At 43.8% G+C, this 19113-nt stretch overlaps 1 protein-coding gene across 1 annotated transcript; it reads right to left on the bottom strand.

Annotated features, from left to right (window-relative positions):
- Positions 1-1729: 1729 nt before the first annotated feature.
- Positions 1730-18758, bottom strand: FKBP10 (FKBP prolyl isomerase 10). Its single transcript, XM_075347697.1, has 10 exons — positions 18286-18758; positions 13538-13683; positions 12988-13177; positions 12243-12388; positions 9064-9253; positions 8557-8702; positions 8199-8388; positions 7398-7540; positions 3868-4031; positions 1730-2386 (listed from the first exon to the last, which is right to left on the bottom strand). Exons 1-10 carry the CDS (start codon positions 18477-18479, stop codon positions 2201-2203), a joined length of 1695 nt encoding a protein of 564 aa, XP_075203812.1. The 5' UTR covers positions 18480-18758; the 3' UTR covers positions 1730-2200.
- Positions 18759-19113: the final 355 nt, after the last annotated feature.

Raw genomic sequence — 19113 nt, 5'->3', positions numbered from 1 at the left:
AACGGATCGTACAAAACAACGGAATCAGTTTGTTTTTTTTTGTTTTTTAACAGTTTTACCAGCGGCAGATTATTGTGAACGATCAGCTGATCACCTGGCTGCCGGGCGCTCAGCTGATCGCTCACAGCAGCCGGCCGCTCAGCTGATCGCTCACAGCAGCCGGTCGCCGGGCGCTCAGCTGGTCGCTCACAGCAGCCGGTCGCCGAAACTCAGCTGATCGCTCACAGCAGCTGGTCGCTGGGTGATCAGCTGATCGTTCGGCCGCCGAGAATGTGTGCGGGGGGCGGAGTGTGGGGTGGGTGGAGCCGAGCGGGGCCATGGCGCAGAGGACAGGTGTGTGTGCCTGCGTGTGTATACGCGTGTGTACATGCGGGAGGGGGCGGAGCGGGGAAGTGTCAGGCTCACTGCACACGTAGCCAGGGTAAATATCGGGTAACTAAGCAAAGCACTTTGCTTGGTTACCCGATATTTACCTTGGTTACCAGCGTACACCGCTTAGCACTGGCTCCTTGCACACGTAGCCAGGGTAAATATCGGGTAACTAGGCAAAGTACTTTGCTTGGTTACCCGATGTGTACCCTGGTTACGGGTGCAGGGAGCCAGAGAGAGCATGCGCAGTGAAATCCTAAGGATTCTGCTGCTCAAAAAAGTTACATACTGCGTTCCTTCTGCTCGGCGGAAGCAACGCAGCGTCGGCCAGCGGAAGCAACGCAGGTACTTTTAGCACAATCTGTCATCCATACAAGTCTATGGGAAACAGCGGAATCCGTTAACCGATTCCGCTGTTTTCCAAAAGGGCGGATTGTGACGGAAGGAAAAAACCGCAAGTGTGAAAGTACCCTTACAAGACCTGAGTCATGTGAGTTACAGGAGCCATCACATGACCCTGTGCTACCATGACAACCATAGGATTCATCTGATCATGTCACGTGACTTCCGGTGGAGTCCTGTGAGTATGCGATTATCACAATAGCCGTTAAAATGGCGGTCACATCTTGACAGTGCCATTTAAGGGGTTAACAAGGTACGGGTGGATAGCGATTCCACTCGTACCTGCGAGGCCCACATGTCAGCTGTACAAATCAGCTGACGTGCGCGGATCCCCGTCTGCAGCCTGCATCAGCAGGTGGAGATTAACACTATGACCACAGAAATGTAATATTACTGCCCACATTCATTAAGGGGTTCAGTAATTACATTACTAGTGTGAAACACACAGATTAGGAGAACAGACTGTCAGTTATTACATGTCGCACACTGGTAACCTCTTTCATCTAAAAAGTTCTCTTCGAGAATCTGCCTGCCGAGCTATGTTCTGCTTATAGATCTTAACAACTCATGTACATATTAAAACAGATTTCTCTGAAAAAAGACATCAGGTCGCCAATATGAAGGTATCATTTTATTCAACTTTCAATGACCTGTCTGCCAACCCATGTGGGCAGCTTGGGGTTGATTCCATAGACCGACTACCCTACTGTATATGGGGTGGGGGTTAAAGGGAAAGTTGGTGAACCATCTAATGTGCATGGGGGCTTCCTAAAGCTTAATATTTTGATTCTCCAAGGAGATTAGTTTCTGCCGAAGGTGCCCTGGTAGCTGCTTATTCCACTTGCCATGCAAAACACATGAACACTTAGACGAGGGTGCATATGTATGCGGGAAGAGTCTGGAATGAGCCATCTTGTGCGTACGGTCATCTTATAATAAAGTAAAGAGTAAGTCACTGTAAAATTCATCCACTGCTTTTAATAGTGGAAAATCTGCAAAAATAACATTGTGTCCTGTTGTGAACAACATGTAACATTGATGTACTGGGGAGTTGGGAAAGGGCTGAAATACGTCAATGTAATTCTGGATTTCTTTGGACTATTCTTAAAGGTCCATTATTCCCTGGGCAAAAGAAACAAACTATTAAGTCTGTAGCATTAGCAGTTACATGGAGTCCTGTTTACCCCACTTGGTGTCCATCAGATCTGTCCTTGATCAGGTATATAATCTCCACAATTGTGGATTAGATTGTGCAGAGCTGCCAAATAACATCCTAGAAAAGTCTATAAGCCCGTCATCTACAACAGGTCACAGCCACCCCTGTTTGTAGTAGGGTATCAGAAGTCACAGTCCACACCAGCAGTGCACAAAGTATGGTAGGATTGGAAGTGGGACTGGCATCTCTCCTGATTTCTGAGCACGCTGCCTCCTATAGTTCTTCATGAACCCTCTCTACCTCTTCTTCCGACTTCAGTTTCAATTCATCAGCAGTGATTTTTTCATCCTTGTTTCTGTCTTGATTTACAAACATATCAGAGATGGACCTTTCACGGTCTACGCCGGGAAGGAATCTGCCTTTCCCTTCTTCTACTTGAGCCTTCAGAAAGGTGGAAAACTGGAAAAATAACATTATTAGATTAACATCTGTAATTCATGGAATTACACAGTCATTCAAATCAGGAATTGTTTCCACACCTATGTAATACCAGGCTTCACTTCCAGAGATCATTGGTATCAGGCAGGGACCTTATCTGCTTGAGTATTTCTCACTATTAGGCCTAAAGGCCCAGTCACACACAACGACTTACCAGCGATCCCGAAAACGATGCGACCTGATAGGGATCGCAGGTAAGTCGCTGGGAGGTCGCTGGTGAGATGTCACACAGTCAGATCTTACCAGCGATGCAGGAACAATACAGGACGCAGTAGCGACCTGTATAACGATCTCAGCAGTCACTGTGACCCTGTCACACAGTGTCAAACACAGAGATGTGTCCTGCCCACCAGGACATCGCCTTTGAAGAAAATGGCCTGGACCATTCTGCAACGACTAGAGATCTCACAGCAGGGGCCTGATCGTTGGTAGGTGTCACACATAACAAGATCGCTAACGGAATCGCTACTGCGTCACGGAAACCGTGACTCAGCTGCGATCTCGCTAGCGATCTCGTTATGTGTGACTGTACCTTAAGGCACGCGGCATGAAAATCGGACCGAGTGGAATGCCATAAAACATTACATTCCACTCGGACCAATATTAGCCTTTGTGCCAGCAACCAAGAGCGATTTATTTTCTCGGCCCCAATCGGACCAAGAAAACAATCGCAGCATGCTGCGATTGTAATGAGTCTCTCTCTCTCGCACCCATTCAAGTCTATGGGGCGAAAGAAAGATCGCACTGCACTCGCAGTACACCGGTGTACCGCGAGTGCAGGGCAAGAATGGCAATAGCCAGCAACAGAGGAGAGAGAGAGATAATTTCCCCCCTCCCCTCCGCAGCGCCAGCCCTCCTGAGAGCCGGCCCAACCCCAGCAGCTGATCGCATGATCAGACCTCTGTTGCAGTCACACTCGCATGACACTCTGCTTCCGCTGTGCTGCCAGCGTGAGCCGAGTGTCATGCGAGGATCGCATTAGTCCCCGGCCTCATAAAGCCAAACATACATTCGATGGCTGTTGTCCAAACGATGCTTCACCCATCAGCCATTCCAGCCGACTCCCTTATACAGTATCTTAATTGGCCCAGTGCTCCTGTGTTTTCTATAAGAAAGCTGCTGGGTTATCTCTGGAATAATAATGCTATTGGCTTTCTGAAGTCTGACTGTCCGCCGAACACCTAGATATTGGCAACGAGACGTTTACAGACCAATGGAAAATCCCAGTAGCACAAGAGAAGTGTGCTGAATCTGGAATGCAGTGACTGGTATATAAAAGGAAATCTAAGGCTAGGGGTACACGGAAACATTCCATTCTCTGACATAGGATTGCAATATAGCGTCACTGCATTGTAACTAATGATAGTACATATGGTCGCATAGCATACAGCCTTCCTGGATTTCTGCCATATATCGCTAACATAAACATAACCTTCACTTACTTCTTCCAATGGAACCTCTCCATTTTTATCCAAGTCCATTACTTCAAATAGATTGTCAGGAGTTTCTGCAAGCCATATAAACAGATATCCATCCGGCACTCCTTCTTCTCTATGGATTAGTTCTATCTCAAACTTCATCACAGCACTTGAAGGTACTCCTCGAGCTACAGTAAAATATTTGAGAAATACCTCAAATCAGTCAGGCTTACATGATCCACATATTGGGAAGGTTCAGCTACATCACATCACGAAAATACTCTACGTTCTGTTAATACATTATATTAGGCCTGTCATATACATTAGATCAGTGAACAGCCTCCTATTGGGAGATATTGGAAAGAAGGATTGGGTATGTTGGATCTGTTTCTCTGGGAGATGGAGTGGTGTGATCGTCCAAGCATGAAGTTGCCCAATATGGCCAAGGTAAACCGAGCACAGAACTACAAATTAGGACGCAGTGGAAAAGAACCTCGGCCATATGGCCATATATTTGCCAACTTGCAATCCGAGACTTACACCAAAACAAAATTATGGTATAACAGGTTGCAGAAAGTGTGAAGTCCAGCTCACCACGTTGCTAATCCTCATCCCGTATGGGGCTCGGGCAACAGCTTCAATATAGCCAGTGTAATCCAAAAGAATATATTTAGAAGTCCAGCGCTGACATATGGAATCTTCTTTATTTAATGCAGTTCTTATCCAGTGCATCATAAGACAGACAGTGAATGCATGGACAGGGCTTCGAAGACTATCCATGCGTTTGCTGTCTGCCGTATGATGTCAGAGCTGGACTGCTACCTTTTTTTTTCTTTTGGAGTACAGGTTGTATCATGTGTGCATAAAAGGGATAAGGTGGACCTAAAAACTGCATTTTTTCACTTTGGTTCCATCATCATTTTTGCCAGCATGGCAATTTTTGTTTTATTCAGTTGAAAACCTACTTTGTGTCCATCTATTAATAGGAACATAACGACAACGAACAACATCCTGTTTAATAAGACTTGTTCCACTGTCCCTAGCTGTATAAAGTCAATATACTTAGGAGCTGGAAACATCTGCTTTAATGATTTTGAGCAATGAGCTAGGAATTGAAATGAGCTTATATCTTCAGTAGTACTGCAGCCCTTCCTTCAGAGGTGTCCACCTTCTCAGATACTGCAGACAGTCTATTTAGTTACCCATGAGAAAGGAGAGCCAACAATGTATGGGTTCCAAATACAGAAATTACTCTTGTTTTGCCCAACTCTTCATTACAGCCATGAGAGGGCAAAACGTACAAAGAAATGACAATTCGAGTATGACTGAATCTGGATGAGGTCTCATGTCAATGGTGACCACACAAAGTGTTGAAGATGACATCCATGCAAGTCAACTGGGCGCTCAAACTCTACAAAGAACCAGTGATAAGATAAGTAAAGTTATGGGATATTATTTAAAATATATCTATCTATATCTGTCTATATATATATATGTATTGTGTGTGTGTGTGTGTGTATATAATATATAGATAGATAGATACAGTGGGGGAAAATAAGTATTTAATACATTTCCAATTTTCCACCTACAAAGGATAGAGAGGTCCGTCATTTATATCGTAAGTGCACTTCAACTGTGACAGGCAGATTTTAAAAAAAAAAAAAATATATATATATATATATATATATATATATATATATAATGTGTGTGTATAGAAAATCACTTTGTATGATTTTTAAATAATTAGCATTTTATTGCATGAAATAAGTATTTGATCACCTACCAACCAGCAAGAATTCTGGCTCTCACAGAACTGTTATTTTGCTTTTGGAAGCCCTCCTACTCTGCACTCATTACCTGTATTAATTACACCTGTGGCAAATCGTTACCTGTATAAAAGACACCTGTCCACAATCTCAATCCATCACACACCAACCTCTCCACCATTGCCAAGACGAAATAGCTGCCTAAGGACACCAGGGACAAAATTGTAGATCTTCACAAGGCTGGGATGAGCTACAGAACAATAAGCAAGCAGCTGGGTGGGAAGGCAACTACTGTTGGCACAATTATTAGAAAATAGTAGAAATACAGGATGAGTGTCAGTCTTACTTTGTCAGGGGCTCGATGCAAGATTTCACCTCGTGGGAAAAGGATGATTCTGAGAGGTCAGGAATCGGCCCAGAACTACACAGGATGACCCGGTAAACAGCCTGAAAAGAGCTAGGACCACAGTCTTAAAGATTACCATTAGTAACACTACGCTGTCATAGATAAAAATCTTGCAGAGCACGCAAGGTTCTCCTGCTCACGCAAGCACATGTCCAAGCCCATTTGAAGTTCACTAATGACCATCTGGATGATCCAGAGGAGGCACAGGAAAAGTTCATGTGATCAGATGCGACCAAAAAAAAAAAATAGAACTTTTTGGTATCAACCCCATTCGTCGTGTTTGGAAGAAGGAGTACAACACCAAGAACACCTATGTAGCATGGCGGTGGAAACATCATACTTTGGGGGTGCTTTTCTGCAAAGGGGACAGGACTACTGCACCATATTGAAGGGAGGGTGGCCGGGGTCATGTATCGTAAGATTTTGGCCAACAACCTCTTTCCGTCAATAAGAGCATTGAAGATGGGTAGTGGCTGGGGCTTCCAGCATGACAATGACTTGAAACACATCCAGGGAAACTCAGTGGCTCCGTAAGAATCATTTCAAGGTCCTGGAGTGGCCAAGCCAGTCAACAGAACTGAACCCAATAGAAAATTTTTAGATGAGCTGAAACTCAATGTTGCCCAGTGACAGCCCCGAAACCTGAAAGATCCGGAGAATATCTGTATGTAGGAGTGCTCTAAAATCCCTGCTGCAGTGTGTGCAAACTTGGTCAAGAACTACAGGAAACGTCTGACCTCTGTCACTACAAACAAACATTTTGTACCAAATATTAAAGTTCTGTTTTCCTATTATATCATTTATTTCATGCAAACAAATACAAATTATTTAAAAATCATACAATGTGATTTTCTGGATTTTTTTACTCTGTCTTGCACAGTTGAAATGTACCTACGGTAAAAATTACAGAACTCTCCCTTCTTTGTAGGTGGGAAAACTTGCAAAATCGGCAGTCTATTAAATACTTATCTTCCACACTGTATATATAGTAGCCTGTGTGATTCATAAGAGATCTAGCACATCCAGATCTGAAAAACTGGCCCAGGTATTCCAAAAAAACCTGCTTCCCCATCCATGTTTTTCCACACAGTTGCTTTGCTCATGTTTGACCAAGTAGTCACTGAGCTACCTCTGTGGGAATTTTTGTAAATGATCAGAATAAAAAAAATACACTGCTACCCCTGGATCGCTTTAACACTAGAACTACTGAGGTAGTCATTTTGACTACTTTGCACTATGTATTTCTATATAGGTGTCACGAGTCCAGTAGTTCTAGTGTTAAGGATGGGTAACTCATGGTGAGAGGGAGAGTCACAATGGGAAACCCATCCATTCCTCAACCTTTGCCCAGAACCATTTATTTTAATTCAAACAGTACTCACCTCCACTTTCTCCATGTCCCAGATGTGGAGGCACAATGACTGTCCTCTTCTCTCCTATACACATTCCCATAAGACCCATATCAAGACCATCTATAACTTTGTTTGTGCCCAAAGTGATCTGCTGTGGATTTTCATATGAGTGTCTGAAAGACAAAAAGGTAAGCGCTTGCCTTTTAGCCATCGTTTACAATAAAGAGAGCTGTGACTGGACCCAAATATTTCCTTTATAAAAAAAACACTGAGGTTTGCAGGGTCTGGAAATTGTAAAAACAACCTTTGGGTCTACGATTGCATGGTTTCTAGTTTAAAAGAGCACCCTTAATTATTTAAACAGGCCATACAGTTAAAAAAAAAATTATACTCGTAGGTGTCAAGACCTCCAAAAGTTAACAATGAGTGAAAGTACAAGGAACTGTGTTCTTTTGACTTACATTGTAATCTCTTGACTGTATTTGTGCAATATACATTATTTCATCGGCAGCTCAATAGATAGAGCTGAAGGTCTCAGTAAGGGTACTACCCACTGATAGAAACCTCTGGACATGGCTACGTTGGGAGATATTAATGGATCTAACATAGTGGAGAAAGGTCCACTCTTCATGTACTTTGGTTGAAAACACGTGCTCCTTTAAACATAGCCTCCTTCTTACACTATAGAGTATTTGAGGTGGCAATTTGCACCATGACAATGATCTTGGTTAGCAAATTCCTTACAATGAAATGGTTATCATCTCCACGTGATTGATCACATCTTCAAGCAAGGAGTTGACTTGCATGCAATGTGCACATCCAGATACTCACGATGAGAAGAGCAGGGTCCCGTCTAATAAGGAGCAGTTGTAGTGATACTGTATGAAATCACCCGTTTTAGAAGTAACATTACACACTTCCGGCTTGTGGGTCACCTCCACATCGATAGAATCTTTGGGATTATGGAAGTCAATCACATGAACATCGAAGATCAAAACGGCAGATCCAGGAATACTGTTGCCTAGTTGTGGGAAATCGAGAGCATACAATTAAAATGATATGGATTAACCTGTGTTCTGAAAAATAGTGTACAAGGTAGTGTAGTGTCTGTAAAGCTAAAGAATAATTGTTGTAGGAGTCAGATGTTGAGTAGAAATGATAATTACGTCTGAGATACTTGGTCACCTACCTGCTCCTTTTTCTCCATAACCAAGATGTGGAGGGATGATAATTCTTCTCCATTCTCCAATACAGACGCCTTGAAGACCAGCGTCCATGCCTTGAATAATGTAACCCATTCCAATATATGTGTTGTATGTGTTATTTCTGGAGTAGCTGCCGAGGAAGGTTATACAATATATATTAGACATATCATCCGGTATCTTTAAAGTTGGGAGATCATTCAAATGTGTGATAAAACAGGTCTTCACATCCCGAAGTCTCCTCTCTTACTAGAGTAAAACGGGACTGGAATTCCTTAAGACCAGGTATCCTATATGGATTCACATGTGATATGCACAGCATTATATGGGAAAGAGCCCCATTACCGTAATAGAATTGAGGGTTCTCATGTGAAAAGGTAACTTGCCTGGTCATTAGTGCAAATGAGTCATCTAAACATCCAGCCTGGTTTTGAAAATGTAAAAGAATTTTGGAGGATCCTGAGGATGAACAGTTCACTACAGATAAGACTTACCTGGAATCAAACAAAACACCATCCATCAGGGTGCCATTGTAGTGGTAACGGACATAGTCTCCCGTTACAGCCTTTCGCTTGCAGTTTTGGGGGATGACTTGGTTTTGCACTGTAATCCCATCTTTGGGGTTGTGAAAGTCTATCAGCAGAACGTGGAACGTCAGAGAAGCGTGTGGAGGGATGATTGATCCTAGAGTAAAGGCGAGCAAGCGTTAGATGGAGAACATCTTTAAAGGGGTTATCCGGCTTATTTTGAATTTTTTTTTATTATTTCTCTATTGGGCTACATTGGGGCAGGTAAGTAGATAGAGACCACTTACCTGCCCTGCTGTCAGCCCCTCTCCCCCAGCTCAGAGTGGTCATGTGACCGCTCCTGCCGCGATTTTGCTGCTTCCGGTCATTTCATGTCAACATGGGCAGGACCATGTTGACATGCAAATCTGGGAACAGCATGTCGCCGCCCTGCTGGGTGAGTACAGTGCGTGAGTCCCCCTTCCCTGCACCCTCCCACACATTCCCCCGCACCCTGTACTCTCCCCGCAACCTCCCCCCGGCACTGCTGTGGGGTCCGAGAGCTGAGAGGAGGGGCCAGCCTGCGGCTGCCGTGGTGTCGCCGCCAGCACCGGGCCCCCTGCTCAGGATCACACATTCAAATGTATCAGCAGCATCTGTGATGCGGATACATTTGAAAGCACTGATGAGAGGGAGCGCAGCGCTGCTTCTCATCACTGCCCCGCTGTCTGTGTCTGGCAGTTCAGGACAGCGGTCACGTCACTACTGTGCTGATATGTCCAGACCAGACAGCGGACGAACATGCAGGAGCGGCGGGGACCGGGGACGGGTAAGTATGTATTCCCTACATGTGTTCCCTATGGGGGGGGGTCGGTACAGAGCACCGTGTGTGTGGGGCGGGAGGGTTGCAGAGCCCTATGTGTGTATGCGGTGCAGAGCCCTATGTGTGTGTACGGTGCAGAGCCCGATGTGTGTGTGGGGGGGGTGCAGAGCCCGATGTGTGTGTGGGGGGGTGCAGAGCCCGATGTGTGTGTGGGGGGGTGCAGAGCCCGATGTGTGTGTGGGGGGGTGCAGAGCCCTATGTGGGGCTGTTAGTTCCAATGCTAGAGTGATAACAGGTCAGTGCTGGGGCAGAATACCGACAGGGAATGTGTGGGCAGGGGGCGAGGCTGGACACTGGGGCGGGGCTGGATACTGAGGCTGGGCAGTGGCAGCTGTGACTGGGAGGTGTGGCACAGGAAGTTATGTTTGCTGGAGCTAAATGTAAACAAAGATTTTTTTCAGGCTTTACACATCTTTTACACATTAAAAAACATTAATTTCAGTATCATGCATTTTTTTTACTGGTATAAGTCACATGTATGCCAACACAGATGACCATACCAGTACGTGTGGCTTGCACCTGTTTAAACACGGACGTCTGAAAGGGGCCTAATACTGAGCTTTGGGTTCCCCTACATAGCCATACATGTAAAAGATAACATATTGCCTGCCTGCAGTCACTACTACAGGGTGCATTGGCACTTACTGCATATGGTTTTCTATGCTTTAAGAGTATGCAGTTTGAGGGAGTTTAAGCCCAAGAGCTAAGTGCACTGTTATGTCTTCCAACTTGTATGTCAGAGAGCCATGTATCTGACCATACAGGAATTTGCTCTACAGATTCCTCTCTTGGCCATGAACTGTGGTAACAAGAAAGAGTATACAGGCAGGAAACCATGCGATTGTAGCTGCTTCTTTCTGTGAGGTAACACATTTTTAAAACATATAGGGTAAATGTTTTATCTCACAGAATCAGATTTGATCTCGTGTTGTGCTGTCTGTATGCTCTCATTTGCTTCCTCCCTGGCCAGATGATTTGGTATGATCAGACCATGTTCCTTCACCATCAGACACAGCCATTACACAGTATACAGTGTGTCCACCCATATCCTGTCCATCGCCATTAACTTGAGAACGGCGGCAGCTATAGGCATAGAAGTGTTGACTAGGTATAGTAAACTAGCCATGCGCTACGCAATGAAACCACCTATAGCACCACCTGGTGGAAAACAACAGGGTTAGCATTTTTATCTCGAAAATGGAACGAGATAGAGAAAAAAAGTGAATTACAAAGTTGTAGGGCATCATCAATTCAATACGAATCAACACCTTGCATACAGAAATGCTATGATTAGAACGTGTAAAACTCATAAGGCTGCGGACGTGAAGTGATGCCTCATGGAGACCTTCCTACAAGTCATTGGGTATGGTGGCTGCGTGGAGTGGCCTCCACGCTCACCTGACCTGAACCCATTGGACTTCTTTCTGTGAGGTCACATCAAACAGCAGGTGTATGCGACCCCTCCACCAACATTGTAGGACCTACGACGACATATCACAGATGCTTGTGCAAACGTGCGGCAATATACAGTATGCTGTCCAGAGTCCAGATGTGCATTGCAGCTGACGGTGGCCACTTTGAGCATCAAAGTTAAATGAGCGCCACGTGACCAGCATTCAGTGTTTTGTGGGGGGGTCATGGGTTTCATATCATAGCATTTCTGTATGTAAGGTGTTGATTCGTATTGAATTGATGATGCTCTACAATTTTTAATTCACTTTTTTTCTCTATCTCGTTCCATTTTCGAGATAAAAATGCTAACTCCGTTGTTTTCCACCAGGTGGCGCTATAGGTGGTTTCATTGCGTAGCGCATGGCTACTTTACTATACCTAGACACCACTTCTATGCCTATAGCTGCCGCCGTTCTCAAGTTAATGGCGGTGACAGGATATGGGTGGATACACTGTATAGCAGGGGCATAACAGCCATTATGTTATATTTTAGAGGTATAGCTCTGCAGGAGATCTGGATAAAAAAAAACAAAGCTTCAATCACAAAATAGATGAATTAAGGATTTTTGTCATCTCTGTTCTTCAGGAGCAAACTGTTCCCTTGCCTCCTGGCTTCCTGCTTCCCGTATATGCTACTGATGATCGACAATTTGGCCTAGCTGATTGGATGAGAGCTAAATTGCAATGTTTTTTTGGACTTTGTGATTTTACCAATTATAGGTACTGAGAAAACCCCATTTTAGAAACTAATCAGAACAAACCTTCAACACATTTAGATAAAAAAAAAGTTGAGCATTTACAGTACATTAGGAAAATTAGTGAAACTATTTACCATATCCCTTTTCTCCATAGGCTAAAAACGGTGGTACAATGATTTTCCTCCTCTCTCCAGCGCACATGCCCACTAAACCTTGATCCATGCCTTTAATTAGCCATCCTGACCCCACGTAGGTATCGTATGTGCCAGAGCGACTGTAGCTGTAGGAAAAGATTAGATATCTGTTTGTTATAAAGCAATTGAAGATATCAGATGGACTGTGAAATCCCTATGTTCCTTTTTAATGGATGCAAAAGCATTAAAGGCAGAGACAAAAGGTATCGTCACACATAACGAGATCGCTAGCGAGATCGCTGCTGAGTCGCGGTCTCTGTGACGCAGTAGCGATCCCATTAGCGATCTCGTTATGTGTGACATCTACCAGCGATCAGGCCCCTGCTGAGAGATCACTAGTCGTTGCCGGATTGTCCAGGCCATTTTCTTCAAAGGCGATGTCCTGCTGGGCAGGACACATCGCTGTGTTTGACACTGTGTGACAGGGTCACAGTGACTGCTGAGATCATTATACAGGTCGCTACTGCGACCTGTATTGTTCCTGGATCGCTGGTAAGATCTGACTGTGTGACATCTCACCAGCGACCTCCCATTGACTTACCAGCGATCCCTATCAGGTCGCATCATTTTCGGGATCGCTGGTAAGTCGTTGTGTGTGACTGGGCCTAAAGAGATTTATTTTGATCAATCCCTTTGTGCCAGTGGACTAATGCTCACAGTGCAGGAATGCTCTGGAGCAGATTACCTTGAGTCAAAATACGTCCCATCCAAGAGTGTTCCGTTATAATGGTATCTGACAAAGTCCGAGTCCTGGACGGTTCTGTTACATTGGCTGGGCTTCTCTAGGGTTGTGATCTGCACCTCGTCTTTCTTGTTCCATACATCCACCAATATAATGTCGAAGTAGAGCGTAGCATCGGCAGGAATCATTCCAGCTGAGAATGAATAAGGTGTTAGAAGAACCTTCAAGACCCCAATTCATTAAATATCATGAAATGTAATTGATTTTTGTAGTTCCTCAAATATTTTGTGACTCTTGGTGTTTTTAAGCCGGTTCCACCTACTTTTTGAAAAGCTGGTGAAGCTCAGGAAGAATGGGGCATGGGCAAGCAAGCTAACAAAATGAGAATTTTTATGCCATATTTATTCATTTGTCGCGTCTTACTGCAGCTCATTGTTAATCAAGACTTGTACATAATGCCAGTCTTTATGAATCGGGCCATAGATCAGGTGGATTTCTGTGGAGGGAGAGGACACAATGACACAACATGGTGGAGAACACTAAAGATACTTACGGACTCCTATGCTGCCATATCCCAGGTGCGGGGGTACAATCAGTTTCCGTTTCTCGTTCACACACATCCCCAGAATCCCTCTGTCCAGACCAGTGATGAGACGGCCTATTCCCACAAATCCTGCCACAGCAATCCCTCTGTCATGACTGCAAGGAATAAAGAAAAACAATGGAGATCCTAGGTTTTAAGGGCACGTTTATTGTTTTGTGTTACCATAAATAATAACTGGAGAAAATGTTTAAAAAATCAGATTTGTTTTCCCCCAGGTTAGAAATTTATGCACACTGAACCAGCTGCATGATGTGAGAGAAAGTCGTCTGATCTGACCGCCTTCTTCCACTGCTTCCTGGTCCTTTTCTATTACTGGCGCCCCTTGTAGGTGCTTTTGGCAGTGCAAAGGGAATGACACGGGCACTCGAATGAGCCTGTGACCACATAGCTCCCCACAAAAAAAAAAAAGGTGAAATACACTGTGTTCTGACATTTTGCACCATGAGTTAGGTTTTCATCTATCCTCAGGAGAGGTCGCTGAGGGTTCCACCACCCCACCAATCCCAAGAATCGGACTCTGGCATGTCATATTTGTGACACCACTCCATTCATTGCCTATGGGGCTTTTGGGAATAGTAGCAATTTATGCTACACTTTCTCTTCTGTAGGTTCATACAAGATGAGCTAGCAATCCCTCCTTGACGCATCAGTGAATCATGGAGGTGCCCTTGTCCCTTTCTATGGATCACCAGTTGTTCTTCTTTTGAACCACTAGTGGTAAATGCTACAATGGAAACACCTCACAAAACCTGTTTTAACCCCTTCCTGATCAGCTGCAAAGGGTCAGGTCTTGTATACGTGAGTCCAGTGTTTGGTCCTACTAGTGACTGACAACTATCTCTGCATGCTCAGTCATTCAAGGAAGACTGTCAGTCACTGAATAGGACCATCGATTGGACTGATCCATACAAACACCAGGGTTTTCAATGAATAAAATGTAAGTTCTACAGAAATGATCCCACAAATGTATATCAATCCGATCAGCTCCTTCCTGGTCTAGAACATCCAGCCTGCAGATCAGACGCCATTTTCAACATCACAGGTTCACTTTCATTTAAGCTGTAACTGATCTCATCCTACCAAAAAGTGTGCAGGTAAATGTACTGAAAAATGCAAGGAGTCATGTAACATTACAATACTTTGGGGGGCAGTCATGCTGGCTCTATAGAAACGTAATGATCCAACCTCAGACTACAGCCCTCACAGATTTGCCCATCATTCACTACCACATCCCCCACCCCCCCACCACTCAATTAAGATTTCAACATTTTTGTGGCGTGAGGATACATGAAGCAGGAGGTCAGGGAAGAGGTTATCAGACTGATCCCCTCTGACTGAACTTCTTTAATGCAAATGAGCTCATTACATGGAGGCCGTACAGTTCTGGACATGCCAAGATGATGCGACTGTGTAAAGTAGGCTCAGGTTCTTACACGTTCACCACTCCTAACTCTGGTATTCCTTCCAAGACATTCTCGGCCATGTATAAGTCCTAGTCTATTGTAATATTAATATCTAGCAAATGTGAGGGGTTAAAAAAAGATGGTGGGTATAAGGAACACCTGATAAAAAAAAAATTATGGGAAACTGAAAATATTCACCTCAGGACTTATGAATCAGTCTGGCTGCCTGTGTATAGGGAGAGACCCATCAAGCTAGGGGAGCAGGGTGAAGCCTCTTGGACTAGTCGGGTCTCCCCATATAGTCCATGGTCACAGCGTTTCAGACTAAAACAATAACTGAGCCTGACTTCATTCCTAGTGAGTCAAGGGCATGGCTTAAAATGACCAGTGAATGAGTAATTTAATGTTGGGAGATATTTCTGTTTTTTTTATTTTTGTTATATGTAGGGTTGTAATGAAATCTAATGTAATGATAGTGGTCGATGACCCATAACTAGTAATTGTCAAACATAAGCACTTCAAGCAGGAAAATGTGATCTACTTTTGTTATACATGGTGCAGAGCCTGAGGGGGCGGAACAAAAAACATATAGAGAATACAAAAGCAGTGTGTCAGTTCCGCCACCTTAGGCCCTGCACTAGGCATAGTATCAGTTTTGCTTGGAGTGTTCCTTTAAGGTCAGGGTCAGTGGTTGATAAATGCTGTTCAAATGTGCAGTGTTAACCCATCACATGCATTATATTGTTCCAAGTTTTCCCCTTTAAAACACAAATTTTGTTTTCCAGGACATGCTGGGCATTGTAGTGTTGCAGCAGCGGGACAATGAAAGGTAAGGCTACTTTCACACATCAGTTTGTGCCTGATGCAACGGATCCCGTTACAGATTGTGGCAAAACTGATGCAACGGATCTGGTAAAAAAACGGATCCGTCGTACCACTTTTTTCACTTTTATTTTTTCTGACCAGAAATGAATTTACATCTCAACTGAGCATGCTCAGTTAAAAAAAAATGGATCCGTGGAATGTGTTTTTTGCCGCATTACGACGGATCTGGCGCCCATAGGCTTTCATTATACAACGGCGCGTTGCGTTTTTTTGCCGGTGACAAAAAGAAAAAAACATTTCATTGTGTGTCCTTTCCGGCAGCTGGACTAGCAAATCCGCACGCCGGATGAAACGCGAGGCTATGCGGCACAATCCGGCGCTAATACAAGTTTATGAGTAAAAAAAACTGATCTGTTTTTTTCCCGCAAATCACCGGATTGTGCCTGACGGCAAAAAACTAATGTGTGAAAGAGGCCTTATGGAAACTGGCGGACATATGATGCTCGTGACTCAGAGCCTGATTCAGAACCAATTAGCCCATTATATGATTTTCTACTAAATATTTTCCGAATCAAGTTGCAGTTCTCTATCAAGTTCCTAAATCACTTTAAGAAAGATGGCTACAACCAAGATGGCCACTACTGGAGCCCACACAGACAAATGCAAAAATTAAAATGGGGTCTGGTGCTGATTACACCACAACACCCTGGAACCAGCGGTCCTGGTGCATTGTAAGGTATGTGGAGTAGGGGAAGTGTGCACTGATTCTCCCCTCCCATTTTTTTTTTGCACCAAAGAGGGGATATTACTCTGCTCCCAGTGAATAATATCTCCTGTATACAGGGCTATTATGGTAGATACCTCCATTATATGACTTGTGATGGAAGATGCCACAATTGTATGTAATTGGAGGCATATGGAGCAGCACGCACATGTAGGTACCATATTATATACAACTTGCTGTAATACGCCTGTAAGTGACACCTTAGATGTGCCTGGGACTATTTGGTTAAATTGCTTTCCTAGAAATAAAAAAAAGCTAAGAGTTCTCAATAACCGAAGACAACCCAAGACTTTACTTGCAATTTACTTATTTTTGGTGGTATTACTCATTAGTATTATATATAGAGGTAACACGGAACATCGTACAGATCCCTCCTGTAACTGGACATCTACAGGCGGCCAGAGCTGCAGGCAATGTTTGGCTCGGCCACGTCTACAAATAGAAGCCTGAATCCCACCCATCACACATGCACGCCTCCCTTACATCCATTTACACAGCTGCAACTCCTGCTAGGCCCAAGCACTTACCACTACACTGTGAGGTAGAGGTGGGCTGCAACATGTGGGACAAAGACAATATAGCACTTACTATAACACCAGTTGGCCAACCTCCACTGGAGACCTCTATTGTGGATCTAGGTTTCTCTATCAGTGAGTTCACATTGAGTTTTTGGAGCAGAAGCTTTCCTACAAAAACACATTTTGATTGGAGAGCAGGAAATCTATGCTCCAAAAACTAAGAAGTGAACATACACAATAACTATTCAAAGCTTCAATTAAGAGACTGATAATTTAAAGGTAGGCATCAAAATTTCCATCCCCCAACTATGAGATCAAATAGACTAATGTCCATCCCATAATTCCAAGATTTTGCGAATCCAAACCTACTAACAACTGAATTGTTTAATTGTCCTACATGGATCAGATGTTACAAAGGGGAAGATGTCCTTCATTGAACTCTAAATCACCATGTCTATGGTTGCCTCACTAGACATGCTGATGGCTTCTCAATGAAATATTCCATTCATGTCTATTTGGTGGAAGTCCCATTACTATGACCCTCACAGATCTCTAGCATGAAGTGGCAGTATAGCTAGGAGTGTGTCGGACCACTTGGCCCCCTGTTGGTTTGGCTCAGCTTTTTATGGTGAGCCCAATTTAATCTACCCACTCATGCGGCCTACAAAAGAGGCAAGCATAACCATAAGGAACTGAATTGGAATTGCACATTCTTAGCAAGGCTACTATCATATTCTAGCAATTAGAAGGGGTCATTATAGTGGTCAAACGCCCACCCATCTAACAATGAATGGAACATGTATCCCATTAATGGCTGTAGATAGACACTAATCTTTACTACATGGAATCATTCCATATTTATAGAAATCTATACAGAAAGTGGTGATTTCCATCACACATCCCAAAAACAAATGACCTTCAATCGTTTCTCCACATAATACATACATTTGATAAGGTCTAGCCTGTCTTTCATAAAACAATAAGGGTACGTTTTACAGTAAAAAATTATATAGCTCATCCTGATAATACTAGGCCTCACTGGTCTTTACATGCCCTTGTGGTCTCATAAGAAAACATCTCAAAAAGGTTCTGACTCCACCACAAAGAAGAAACTAACCTAGGTATCTCCTGCCACTGACCATTAGCATCAATAAGAGGGTTGAGTACCTGGCATCAAACTTCTGTCCATCTTTAAGAGTCCCGTTGTAATGGTATCTTACAAAGTCGCCCATCTGGACTTCCCTTGGACATATCTTGGGAATGTCGTAGCGGTCAATGACGACATCTTCTAAGGGTCCAGATTCAGAAGAGACGCACAAGATTAGGAACTGAAGCCATACTATAAGGCTATTGAAAATCATATTTGCAGGAGATCCTCTGGCCCCACAGACTGTCACTGCTGCCTCTGCTTCCTCTCTACTGTTCCTTCATTGACTGCCAAGTCTCTGGTTATAAAGGAATTTCTGTTAACGTGGAAAGCGGGGCTTCAGGCTGGAGATATCTGAGCCGGGGGAGGAGACTGAACTTCCCACAAAGAGGAGAGGAAGCAGATTCTTCTTCTGTCCTAAAAACTAACATTGCAAAAAGGACTAAATAGAATAAATCGTTACTTTATGGAAAAAGATCGGCGACACTTAAGAAACTAAAGGAACAGACTGAATATTAAGGGGATAGGAAAAAGCTGGAATTTTCCCAAACTTGGGATTGAGGGAGGGCAGAACTTCAGGGTCCTAATGCAGCTTCTATCGAAGGCACAAAGTAGCTAAGAGGTTGTCGGCTGTTCTTCAACTCAACTCCCCTCGCATTCTGAAAGATGCAATTTGCATGTTGGGAGTTGTGGTATCACACATGGTTGTAGATGCACAGGTGAAAGAAGGACTACAATTCACAGCATCTTAACTTGCCCTACTAATGACTGTCTGTCATCCAATTTGACATCAGACACAAAGGGAACTCTGCGGAGTACATGTGGCACTCAGAGAGTATCACACATGG

Source organism: Anomaloglossus baeobatrachus, chromosome 5 (assembly GCF_048569485.1).
Source record: "Anomaloglossus baeobatrachus isolate aAnoBae1 chromosome 5, aAnoBae1.hap1, whole genome shotgun sequence".
In the NCBI taxonomy this organism is placed as follows: domain Eukaryota; kingdom Metazoa; phylum Chordata; class Amphibia; order Anura; family Aromobatidae; genus Anomaloglossus; species Anomaloglossus baeobatrachus.
This window is presented reverse-complemented; position numbering and strand designations above follow the sequence as displayed.